Consider the following 12,389-nt stretch of genomic DNA (forward strand, 5'->3'; position numbering starts at 1 on the left):
ACCGGTCAAAGCAGATGACCGCCCCCCACCTAGAGTCTGGTTCTGCTTGAGGTTTCTGCCTCTTAAAAGGAAGTTTTTCCTTGCCACTGTCGCCAAAGTGCTTGCTCATGGTGGGAACTATTGGGTCTCTGTAATAACATTATAAAGAATCGGTCTAAACCTGCTCTATTTGTAAAGTGTCATGAGATGACTTTTGTTGTGATCTGGTGCTATATAGATAAAATTGAATTGAACTGAATTGAATTAATGGTAAACGTTCATTCTAAGTGACTATGAGTTAACAGTTTGAGTCATAGAGACTGCATTATGTGTAGCTCTGGTTGTTGCTGATACGGCGGGTCGTGAGCTGTAGTTTCCCTGGTAAACACACCGAAGTGAAGCCATGAGGTTCCTTGGATGAAAAAAGGTTTTTCATGCAAATTTAGGACTTTATAATCTCAGAGAATATAAATTTACGATTTTAATCTTGGCAATTCTCAGATGTCTTTCTCAGAATATTACCCCCCTCCCCGACTCTAACTTTAAAAGATACCATGGTATCTTCACCTGAACTGCATTGAGCATAGAACGAGGACCGTGGATTTTGTCCCCGTCAGGAAGGTATCTCTTGACGGCCAGAATGGAAACGAGGAACAATTACTGACGAAAAAACTCTTTCAGTGTTCATGTGAGTATTGTTTGAAGACAGACTTGAGAGAATGTGAACCTATTCTTTAACGTTAATCACAGTTGCTGTAAAAGTTTCTACATTCAAAAGCCTGTGTTGCTTGTTTCTCTGTCACAGTTTGTTGTGTTAAATGTTTTTTTTTTCTGACATGTGACAATTTGGCACTTTTACTGACTTACCCTACGAATGGATAAATGTCAAGCTACGTTCCCCACGCTGTCCCCCTGATGATACTCATCCCTAATATTGGGTGGTATTCTATGGTATAGTGGCACAGAGGTATGGCATGAGAGCATGCACTCAATCAAGTCCACCCACCTCCTTGGACTTCAGCCCAGCTTGCATTGAAACCTCGACCACTGACGTAGTCGTCAGACTTGAAGCGCACTGTGAGCAGGTTGCCAGTGCTGGAGACACGCATTGGGCTGGATGTGGTGCTGCACAGCTTGGCCAGCTGAGGGGCCGACAGGTCTGGACCTCCATACACCTGTGGGGAAGTTAAACATAATTGTCAAAAGGCCGACTGCAATGCTGTTCACCGTTTCAGAAAGAATCCATTCTACACTGAAAGGTCACCAGTTACACTGCTGAGCCATTAATACATTTATTAGGAAATATGTCTACATCATGTCAACACAATAGTCTTGTTTACCCCCTCCTTAAGCAGCTAAAACCACATGGTGTCATCAACTGCTTCTCTTCTGAGTGTCACATTGTAAAAATTAAAACTTGAAATCGTTCTCCTTAATTGAATTCCTTTTCAAACATTACGCTGCATGTGCTGCATGTGCTGCATGTGAAGCTCTGGCTTGAATATGAGGAACTACAGAAATCACCTGCTCTGTTTAAACCACCTAGATGAACTATGCCCTGTACAGAACCAAGCAGAGAGAGGCCCATATCTTACTTCCAGCACATCATAGTTGCAGTCTTGGTGGAACTCCACATCAAACTCATGGATCGTGAGGGTGATGCTGCTGCCAGCCGATGTGACGATATACCAGATACACTCCCTGTTTTCTGGATACCTGTTGGGGTAGTCTGGGCTGTTGAAGGAGCCACTGGGTCCAGAGAGCTCCCCACCACAACCTGCAGGGACACACACCAAGTCAGAGGGGACTAAAGAGTCTGTTCTAACCAAGTGTGCACAAATGTCACCAAATGTAATCTAGGCTCAAGAATTACTGCTGTTCAAAGCTACAAGGAGGTCAAACAATCACAGGGAGTACCGAGCAGACACCAACCAGAACTGGCATTAGTTATTCAGTTAATGTGACCATATTTTGGAACAGGGGCAAACTAGTGGTGGATTTGCTTTTGTGCCAGTGCATGACAAGGAGGGCAGCTCTGTGTTAGGGAAGTGAAGCCACAGATTATCTGTTTGGTGTCTTGGAGACTCGCCGGAGGACAGGCACCCTGAAGGCACGCCACATAAACCTCACTGATTATATTTTAAGCACTCATTGTATGTTTTGAATTGTAAAATCTTAGCGAGTACACATCTCTATATGTGGTTATCCTGTTGATCTGGCCTGGCCCACAACAACAACAAAAAAAGACCCCCTTTCCCTCTTACCATTCTGGTACCACATCATCTGGAAGCCAGACATGGACACCGAGGAGTCTGTCCTGAACACCACAGTGAGGGCAGAGCCTGTGGTGTTGCTGGCCGGGGGGGGCGTGTATCCACAGAATGTACCGATCAGAGGAGCTTGAGCGTTAGCCCCATTATAGAGCTAGGAAAGTGATATTTGGAGAAAGTGGTATAAGTAGTAGATTAGTAGAAATATATCATGTGCACATTATGGGTCAACAAAAATAACAACAGCACCTAACAATATAGTGCTACGATACTGTAAACTTTTATAATCTGCAGATTTTAAAGCACACTAAGGAAAGAAGGTGTTCTGTCAGTGTATCTACCCCCTGTGCATACTAAATAAGGACAACACACAACACACATCATAACAATATGATGTTGGATCTCGTTAGACACTCCAAAAACTAGAATCAAGCTACCACAATGGTGTTTACAGGTGAGAATCTATAAAAGACAACGTCAACAAGTATTGCACGCTAAAATGATAGGTTGACTAAATGTCTCACTGGGGAAGCAATTGAAGAGGATCATGATGATGGAGGCTCATCCACTCGTAGTGTACACATAGTACTCATTCATATACAAGCAGTGACATCTGACCAATGTAAGGCCTGAAAAACTGCGATCGACAGGAGTAAAATGCGACATGGTTACAAGATAACAATGATGACGGTGTTTCTCTGATGCAATGGATTTTGTCATTAAAATACACAGCAGGAGTCGTTTCAGTTGAGGGGTTTACCAACCCGTCGGCTTTAGAGAAAAGGAAGCCAGGATTGTCAGATTTATTACCAGTAGAGTTTGAGGAAGAAGAAGCTTCTATAGCATTAGCATTGTAGCATTGCCACAGAGTATTTTAGCCTTTATAGGTGCCCTGCGGAGGCTGTCGCACTGGTGTCATTGTAACAGTGCCTTCTCACAAGCTTATGGACAGGATTTGTGCACTGAAATTATTTGATAACCCACATCATCAGCCATAATGCAGGAAGGAGTAAGACCCTTGGTAATAAGTTGCTACCCCTCCACCTTCTGTCAGCTCTGGGAGCATGAACCTGAAATCTCATTTGTGCTGAGTTATGGTCAGGTTGGATGCAGTCACAGTGGATGAGTAAATATAGACTATTTGGTCGAACAGTGATCCTTAACATGGATAACTGTAGGCCTGTGTGGTCTGGTGGAAGTCAAGGGGTCACTGAGCCTCCATCTCTAGAGCAGGGTAAAAAATGATGTCGTGTCAAAACCAGGTAAATGACTACAGTGTAATGGCGCCAAAGGTGAAATCACAAGGTTAAGCAGTTTTTGAGAACGGTAGTAAGGACTGTTCCACAGGGGGCAAAAGTTTTGATTGAATGGATTGACAGATCTGCAGATCGTGGAAAGATTGCTTTATTTGGTAACTCTTTAGATTATGTACAGCGTAACAACGCACCAGGACAGCACGCACTGATACACACATGTAGGCACAAGGGAACGAGATGTGGAGTTAGGGAATGAGGGGGTAACAATGTGGGAACTGGGTATCTAACTAACAGGTCCCTATTGTAGTAACACTGGGTACAGTATGACCTACCAAACAACAATTCAAAGAGGACCTATGATGGTTTTCCTCATTTTCTGTCATATATATTGTTACAATGTTGGATATTCATACTACACGTTGCCAAAGTTGCCAAATAATGAGGTAAACATATGTAACAGTAATCCCTGTGAGCCAAAAGCTCAGGCTGCAGACTGTTCTGAACGCTCTGTTTCAGTTTTTTCAACCGCCGGGTCTATCTGATGTCAGATAGGCACGGATGTACTTATATAGTATCTCTGCTCCAGGCACAGACCAGATGTTTATGTTTATGTCAACGTTGCTTAGCAACCCACGGATGTAGGGGGGGGGGGGGGGGGGGGCTAGAAAAGAGCATAATAGGTCCCCTTTAAAGAGAAATTATAATGTTTATTTTTAACTAGCAGGTAACTATTCTAATATTAGGCAGTACAGGAGCTTGACCACAAGCTTGATCACATGCTTTGAGGCGATTGGCAGCTGAGACCGTGTTCTGGGGTTGAGCTGTTGTTGAAGGGAAGATGTTTGTCTAACTTTTTCTGTGCTTTCAACATCAGGTCTGTCTCAGTTTCTGGACGCGTTAGAAGAGAATATGCTGAATTTGAAAGTTACAAAATTACTCACAGCCCCTACTTTTCTTTTTGATATTGTGCCACGACTACCCATAAAAGTTTTTCAATGACTGTAGTTTGTATCCTGACAGTTGACACGGTGACGCGACGTGAACTTGATCTGCCTCGGCCGTCAGCTCGACAGACCTGGTTTTCTCTTCAGCTGTATTTACCAAAGAAATCTCATGGTAAAAGGCTTGACTTGCTGTACTCCAAGGAAAGGAAAAGCACACAACAGTGCACGTTTAATTACAGGTTGATACTTGCGAGAATACGGACGTCCAAATGAAGTTACATTGAGAAGGAGGGAAAATGAGGGAGGGAAGATGTTTTGATCTGTGGATTCGAAGGACAGCTGCAGCTGCGTGGAGAGGAGAGTGGCATGCGGCCGAGCGAGAATCCAGTGACAGGTGAGAGTGGTATGAAGCAGTGAGTTGAGAGATTACTGTCCTCACTGAGTAATATCAATGTTAGGAGAGTAACGTGTGATTAATAATGATAATATCACCGGTGATGCCCACCTACGCGTACTAATGCAGCTCTGGTTGTGGGGGTTGGGGGGGTTGAATAGTGTTCACTTGTGTACCTTGACGTAGTCATGGTCACAACTGCTGGAGATGGCCTCCAACTGGAAGGCAGTAAAGGTGTAGTTGATGGTGTTTCCGCTGGTGGCCTGGATGGTCCAGCTGCAATAGGAGTTAGCAGGGTAGTTGTTGGGAAAGTTCAGTGACTCCAGCACTCCTCTGTGTCGGCCTGAGATCAGCAAACCGCGGCATTCTGAAAACAAACACAACATAATAGAGAACCTGTGAAACAAATGTCATAAATCAGTATTTGTAGGATCATACATTATCAATACATACATCATGGCTTCCTTTTGGTTTATTGACAACATTCTAATGTTGAATTGATTGAATATAACACATCAGACTTTGTCAGAGATAGAACTGATAAGATCCTGGATTTATTTGAGTCCCTGGTGTTTTCACAGTCCACTGAGCTTTATCAAGATGGACACAGCTATTCCATGTCTAACGACTAAAAGCTACAACATTTTATCATAAAAGCAGATAAGGTGTACCTGTACTTCAGTGCGTGGTATTTTTGAGTAACAGTACTTTCACATGAAATGCAGTTTTGGCTACTCGACCCACCTCCCTCACATCTGCTAAACGGTGATTAAACATCCTGAATAATTTATTCAGCAACACAGACGTTTATGTTCCAAAGCTACCAAAATATAACACAATAATGCATGGTCAGACAGTAGCGTGTGTGTGAGTGTGTGTTTTCGCACTGGAGGTGTATGATGCGAGGAAGCCTCCAGTGCTGACGCTGCTGTCAGTGCGTAGTTTGACGTAGAGCTGATTGCTGGAAGAGTTGATAGTGCCGGGCGACTGAGTGCCACACAACTTGGCCAGCTCTGTAGCACTGCTGCTGTTACCATCATACACCTGAAAACACACACACACACACACACACACACACACACACACACACAGTCATTAAATGGTGAAGTAACAAGATCAATTAAATAACACAAATCATTCACAATAGTAAATAACACTTTGCTGGATTTCATGCATTTATGAAGTGATTCATGACTGTGTGTTTGCTGCTGAGCAGAGATGTCTTCATTCTATTGGCTCCCTGTGTTGTAGGCAGACAGAGCAACTAATAATAAACCAATCAATATTGATATGTCCCTATTTGTCATAATAATAATAACTTACTATCAAGTGATGGCTATAAGTGAATGTGTTGGTGTTAAGAGATGTGACTTGGAAACTAAGCCTTAGGCTGAAACCTGCAGCTAATTTCATGCTGTCCTGAATCAAAACTGTAAGTACTCACGGCAGTGCCAGAGTACCTGTGGGGTTTCAACATGTATCCCAATGCTCTCTCAATGTTTTTCAACCTTTCCAAAAGTGTTCAGCCCGTAAAACAAATCCTCCTAAAACTGCCGCACAATACTCCCACACGCTGCGAGGAGCAGTACTCACAGCCAGGTAATCGAACGAGCAGGTGGAGCTTGACTCCAGGTGGAAATCAGAGAAAGAGAGGAGGAGCTGGCTGCCCTGGCTGGTCCTGATGTTCCAGTAGCACTCAGCATTAGGGTGGTAGGGCAGGGGGTAGTTAGGGGAGGAAAGTGCCCCGGATGCAGTTGTCAACGTCCCTCCACAGCCTTGGGAAAAGGAATGAAATCAAGTGAGAAGGTAAGTGTGTGTGTGTGTGTGTGTGTGTGTGTGTGTGTGTGTGTGGGTCTGGAAGATGCAGAGGAATGAGGCATTTTAGGCATTATATCAGAATTGGTAGATGTTGTCAACCTAGTAATAATTAAATTTGTGAATAAATTAGTAATAATACAAAATTATTCAATTTTCAAAACTTCATGCAACGAAACCAAACTGATTCTTACATTTAAACATGGTCAAAATGTGCATTTTGAATTCAGTTGGATATAGGATACAGAAAACCGATGGATGGAATTTCTGGTGGCTTTTATATAATACAGCAAATGATGGTGGTCACCAGTCTGTTCCCTTTACTTCCTCAGCCTAAACAAACAAAGAAAAAACACGAACAACTCACCAGTCTGTGTGCCATCCCAGTGGGCAGAGAATCCTCGACGCGTGACGGTGGCGTCAGAGCGGAATCTCACCCAAAGGCGGTTGCTATGGGATACCAGGACTGAAGGCCTCTGATCGGCACAGAACTTACCAATCAAGGGAGATGTCTCGTAGCCACCATCCCTGCAAGAGACGGCGGAAAAATGTCAGCAGTCGTTCTGAATAAAGACAGACAGAGAGGCATTTTTTGTCTTTTCTCTTTCTATCAGAGGAAATGGGCTGCCCTCGCTGCAAGGTGACTTCATGTACTATAAATTGCAGCTGACATTATTATCTTGGAGCAGGAAACGCGTGGGGACATCAAATCCCACAAAACAAATCCAGGTGAAAAACAGTTTAAATGGATCGGCTCTTTGTCCTTGATTCTGTGGCTTTCCTTACCTGATCTCCACAAAGTCCAAGCTGCAAGAAGGAGGGGAGCCTTCCAGCTCAAAGCTGGTGAAGTTCAACATAATCTGCATGTTGACCTGCACAATGATCTTGAAGATACAGTCTCTATTGTTGGGGTAGTAGTCGGGGTAGTTGGGTGAAGTGAAAGACCCTATAGGGGAGGTGAAGGTCTCACCACAGTCTGATGAGAGAGAAAGGTTTAAATACACACCTTATCATCTGCGTATTTATGAGTTTTATTTTGTCCTAACTCAAAATACAATGTAAATACTCAGAGTTCCCTCAAACAATCTTAAGATTTCACCCAAAAACAAAGACTGGATTACTTTTGCATACATACAGTACAGTGTAGGATGATGCCTATGCCCACTTTTCTGTGGCTTAAAGATCTGGTTTTATAATCAAATTGTAAAAAAACCCAAAACCCCGAAAGTTAAAGAAAAGTTTCTTTTCTCAATGGTTCATCAGATGAGTTCTCTTTAAGGTGGAGTTTGAAGTTTAGATATGACACAGAAATCAACTAAAATAAAATATGCAACTAAAATAAATGTAATGCCAGTTAAGTTTAAGAGGTCTTTTAGGTCTTAAGATTTTATTGGCACAGCAGTTTCTGCTGGTCAGTAAATGTTAGGAAAGTTCTTCCTTTTACTGAAGCTTGTCCACAAACAGAGCACAACAGGTATACTTACCTAGCAATCTGGGACAACAGTTATGCAAATGATCAGATCTCATTTATCAGGTTGGAATGACAAGTTTATGCAGTTAAAACTGGGCAGACACTGTATAGATTGAAGCCATATTTGAAACCCAAATTGGTCACCCCCAACTAATTTTTGAATCGGGCTGAATTTCTGTCAGATCGGTTTGGGGGGGGGGGGGTCACAACGCTGGATTTCCAGGAGGTCAGAAGTTTTGGTTTGAGCAGTTCTACATTCCCATTTCCCACATGGTTGCTGCCAAAAGCTCTGTTAAACACTATAGTGAGCTAGTTTTAATATTATTATCACAGTATTGTACTGAACTTGGCTGCAGAACACAGGCCATACTGTCTGCATCTTTCAGCCATCTGAGACTTCATATTTTCTTCCCATTTTCAGTTCATAGTAGATTTTCACAAAGACACGCTGCCTTTCTCTCTTCTTGTCAACATCGTTGAGGACTCAGTCATCTTCACTGGTGTGGACACGACCTTGTTGACAGCAACCCTGCTGAACATCTCAAGCTCTACTGTCGAAACTCATTTAACGTGCAGTTAATGTCTGCCTAAAGAACCTAATACCCACTTCAAATTGTTGCACAGAAGGCTTGGGAGTTTTATTATGCCGCAGGTTACATCCTTATCTAAACACCCCCCACCGGTCAGTGACTACTGTGGCACACAACTGAACTGAATCCATTTTCAGGGGATCATAGTTAAATCTCGTATTGGAACCTGAGCTAATTTATCAGTAGTCGGACTTAAAACCGGAAAAAGAAGACTATCTGGCCAATCTATTGTGTACCTGTGGTGGCATTTAAGGAGATGTATCTGGCAGAGAATCCCTCGGAGACTAAACTGGAGTCAGACACAAACAGCAGGGTCAGCAGGCTGTCAGTGCTGGTGATGGATGGAGGCACAGAACGCCCACAGTACCTGCACATACAAAGCACCCACATCTCTACTCACCAATCATCTGCATAATGTTGATATTTTCAAAAGGTTTTATTATACACACACACACACACACGCACACACACAGGCATATATGTGTGTGTGCTACATGTGTATCGTGTACCTGCCAAGCTTGGTTCCGGTCTGCACAGTGCCGTTGTCGTACACCTCCAGGTAATCAAAGTTACAGTTAACGTGGTACTCCACGTTGAAGGAGTCAAATGACAGCCGAACCAGGTTGCCGGGGGCAACACTGATGTACCAGGTACAGTTGGCCCCATGGGGGTAGTTGGTGGGGTGGCCAGGGCTTGTGATGGTGCCTGAAGGATTGGTCAGGGTATCTCCACACCCTGGTACAGGAAGAAAAAAAAAAAAAGAACAACTGGTCAACTTTTGTTGAGTTGGAAAAGTTTGAAAGTAGCTTTAGAGGACACTGATTTACAAGAATACTGAACTCAGTTCTGGAGCTTGTAATGTTAAAAGCAGCAGGCAGCGTTTGTGAAAGGTTTCAGTTTAAAAGCACTACATGACAGTAAATAAAGGTTAGTGTTTTTGTAGATTCTTAGGCAAGTACAACATGTCCCAGAACAAAGCCCTGAGGAACTTCTGAAGAAGTGATACCAGCGTATGTGTAACAACATCATGGCATCTCCAGAGAAGTACAGAGAAGCGAGAATTTCCCTTCAATCGGACAAAAGCTGAAAAACTTTTAAAAAAAAAGTTTAAAAAAGGTATGGGTTACAGTTTTTGCTGATTAATGTCATCTGTGGTGACACGAAGAGATGTTTTCTAACCTAGGAGGGCAGTCAGAGTTTAAAATATTTGCTAATAATTATGATTTTGATTTATGACAATGAATAATGATACTTCCCTTACCCTCCAAGGCAGAGCCATAGGCGGCTTCAAAGCCATGGTTGTTGACAGAAGAGTCGGTCTTGAAGTTGATGTACATAGATCTCTGAGTGGACTGAAGCCTGGGGGGAATCGCAGTACCACAAAACCTCCCCAGCAGAGGAGAGCTGGACGTGGAGCCATCCCTGACCTGGAAGACGCAGGAAACATGCACCAACTGATTTCCCAACCAGAAACAAGAGGGAGGATAGATGTGCTCCATAACAGACCCTTAGGAGGGGGCTGGCCCATTGGACCAAATCCACAAACAACTATCCCCAGATGTTTCACTGTTAATGAATTATTTTAATATCATTATGAGTAGTGGAAAATGTATTCAGATCCTTGAGTAAAATAAGTAATATTACAGTGTAAATACTTTGGTACAAGCTGCTATAGTCTGCTATATATTTTTGTATAATCAATCACATGATTAGTTGCATGTGAAAGGTATATATCTATCTATCCATCACCAACTCTGCAGTTTCCCTAAGCTCTACTGAGTGTTTAAGATTCTTCCAGCTTCTCGTTTTGGTTTTACGGCCCACAACTTTCTCGTTTGCAGCAGCAGCAACTCTGATGAACAATGTGTACACTACTTGGTCAGCGGCAAGTAATCTCATCTCCATTCAATTCACTTCAGCAATTACATTGGTAAGTGAACGCATCAACATTCAAATACACTTCAGTACGTACAATAGCGAGTGAACGCATCACTGTTCTTATCGCTGCAACGTTCAGTGCAGATTCGGACTGTTCTCAGTTCAGCACAAAGATGCTTTGAGTAGTTTGTAGGCTATATTTTGAGTAGTGGAATGTTTCATATTTTATAAGCTCCTCATACGTTTTCTAAAACGTTATTTACTTTTATTTCATTTTTTGTAAAATTAACTATAGCTGTCAAATAAATGGAGTTAAAACTACAATATTTCTAGGGCTGCCCTCTAACAGTCGACCAAACCATTAGTCGATGAGACGACTCTCTAAGTTTTCATTGGTTGGTTAGTGGCAGAACACCCAATTACAGACAATCTTCTCTAACAAAATGTTCAGTCTCCTTGCTGGACGTTCTGACGTTCAGAATCATTAGCTTTTTTGTCGTTAGCATTGTCGTTAACAGGCGGCTCACTTCGTGCGTGCGCTTGCAGAATGTATATTTCATAGGCTTATTATAACGGTTTTGCATTTCTCTGTCATGTAGCACAGTGTTAACAATGTTACTTATAACATTCTTTCTCAGGCCTGGAACTCAAACCATTTCCTGATGCCCCAAAAATATATATATTTAAATAATTAAGTAGGCACGTTCGAGGCGAGCCAGGCCTGTGCAGAATCCGGCGATCGCCGCACAATGCATGCTGGTTAGATGAGTGTCCGTGTTTTTAGGTCGAGGGGATTTAATTATCACTAAGCCATGTGGTTGTACCAGCTATTAACCAGCCATACATACGAGAAATGCACTGGTTGTCAATCAAACAAGACAATGCTGTAGGCCTTACTGAAACCCTGGGTGGTCCTACTAAATTTTAGTGGAGTACTGTACTGTACTGAAGTACTGTACAACAGGTAAATTTGTACTCAAGTACAGTACTTAAAAGTAGTAAATGTAAATAGTAAATAGTAAATACTACTTACTTTCCACCGCTGGTTATTAAATATATTATATTATTACTAAGGACATTGCGGTATGGATGTTTGTGCATGGGGACTGTGTACAGTATGTGTGTGTGAGTACCAATATTGCATTTTTATTGATCTCAATTTTCCTTTTAGTGTTATCATCATAACCATCCCCACCAATTAAAACAAAAGAGGAAGAAGAAGAAGGGTGTGGCTGTTATTCTGTATTCAATTTGAAAGTAAAAAGTTTGTTATTTTATTGATTAGTTTAACATTCATTTACCTCAACATAGTCAAAACGGCAGGAGTTTGCCTCAACGTCAAATGACAGGAAGTTGAGGGTGACCACGTAGCCCTCTGGCTGGTTAATGACCCACTCGCAGACCTTGTTGTGGGGATAGGGGTTGGGGTGGTAGGGAGAGCGTAACTGCCCAGTCCCAGACAAAGTACCTCCACAAGCTGGGGAGAGGGAGGGTTAATGGTTGGTCAGTGGCTAATGGACATAGCTTAGACCTTATGGATTCAAATACTTGCCTAGATCTGTGATAAGTAGTCCTAACAAACATTGCCACTGGATAATGAAACAAACATTGAAGGCACTATCCTTCTCAAGACAGTTTTAACCCACATTCTCACACAACTTGCACAAACCTCACCATCCCCTCACTTTTGATCAGGCGCGCATGCTTTCATTGGGCATCCAAATGTATGCATGAACATTTTTAGAACCATAACGAACTGCATAACATGTGGAATATCCACTCTTTCTACTGT

General features: G+C 42.5%; 1 protein-coding gene across 1 annotated transcript in view; it reads right to left on the reverse strand.

The window, feature by feature from the left end:
* Positions 1–12,389, reverse strand: part of cubn (cubilin (intrinsic factor-cobalamin receptor)) — a 64,639-nt gene that overhangs the window by 33,115 nt on the left and 19,135 nt on the right. Inside the window, exons 19-30 of the mRNA XM_070927946.1 lie at positions 11,899–12,074; positions 9,981–10,146; positions 9,229–9,454; positions 8,956–9,086; positions 7,445–7,634; positions 7,026–7,186; positions 6,437–6,618; positions 5,731–5,887; positions 5,020–5,210; positions 2,244–2,403; positions 1,575–1,756; positions 986–1,154 (exon numbers count right to left, since the gene is read on the reverse strand). Coding sequence (XP_070784047.1) covers positions 986–1,154; positions 1,575–1,756; positions 2,244–2,403; positions 5,020–5,210; positions 5,731–5,887; positions 6,437–6,618; positions 7,026–7,186; positions 7,445–7,634; positions 8,956–9,086; positions 9,229–9,454; positions 9,981–10,146; positions 11,899–12,074 — 2,091 coding nt within the window. The remainder of the gene's footprint in view (positions 1–985; positions 1,155–1,574; positions 1,757–2,243; positions 2,404–5,019; positions 5,211–5,730; positions 5,888–6,436; positions 6,619–7,025; positions 7,187–7,444; positions 7,635–8,955; positions 9,087–9,228; positions 9,455–9,980; positions 10,147–11,898; positions 12,075–12,389) is intronic.

This window comes from Enoplosus armatus, chromosome 21 (assembly GCF_043641665.1).
Source record: "Enoplosus armatus isolate fEnoArm2 chromosome 21, fEnoArm2.hap1, whole genome shotgun sequence".
NCBI classification, from domain to species: domain Eukaryota; kingdom Metazoa; phylum Chordata; class Actinopteri; order Centrarchiformes; family Enoplosidae; genus Enoplosus; species Enoplosus armatus.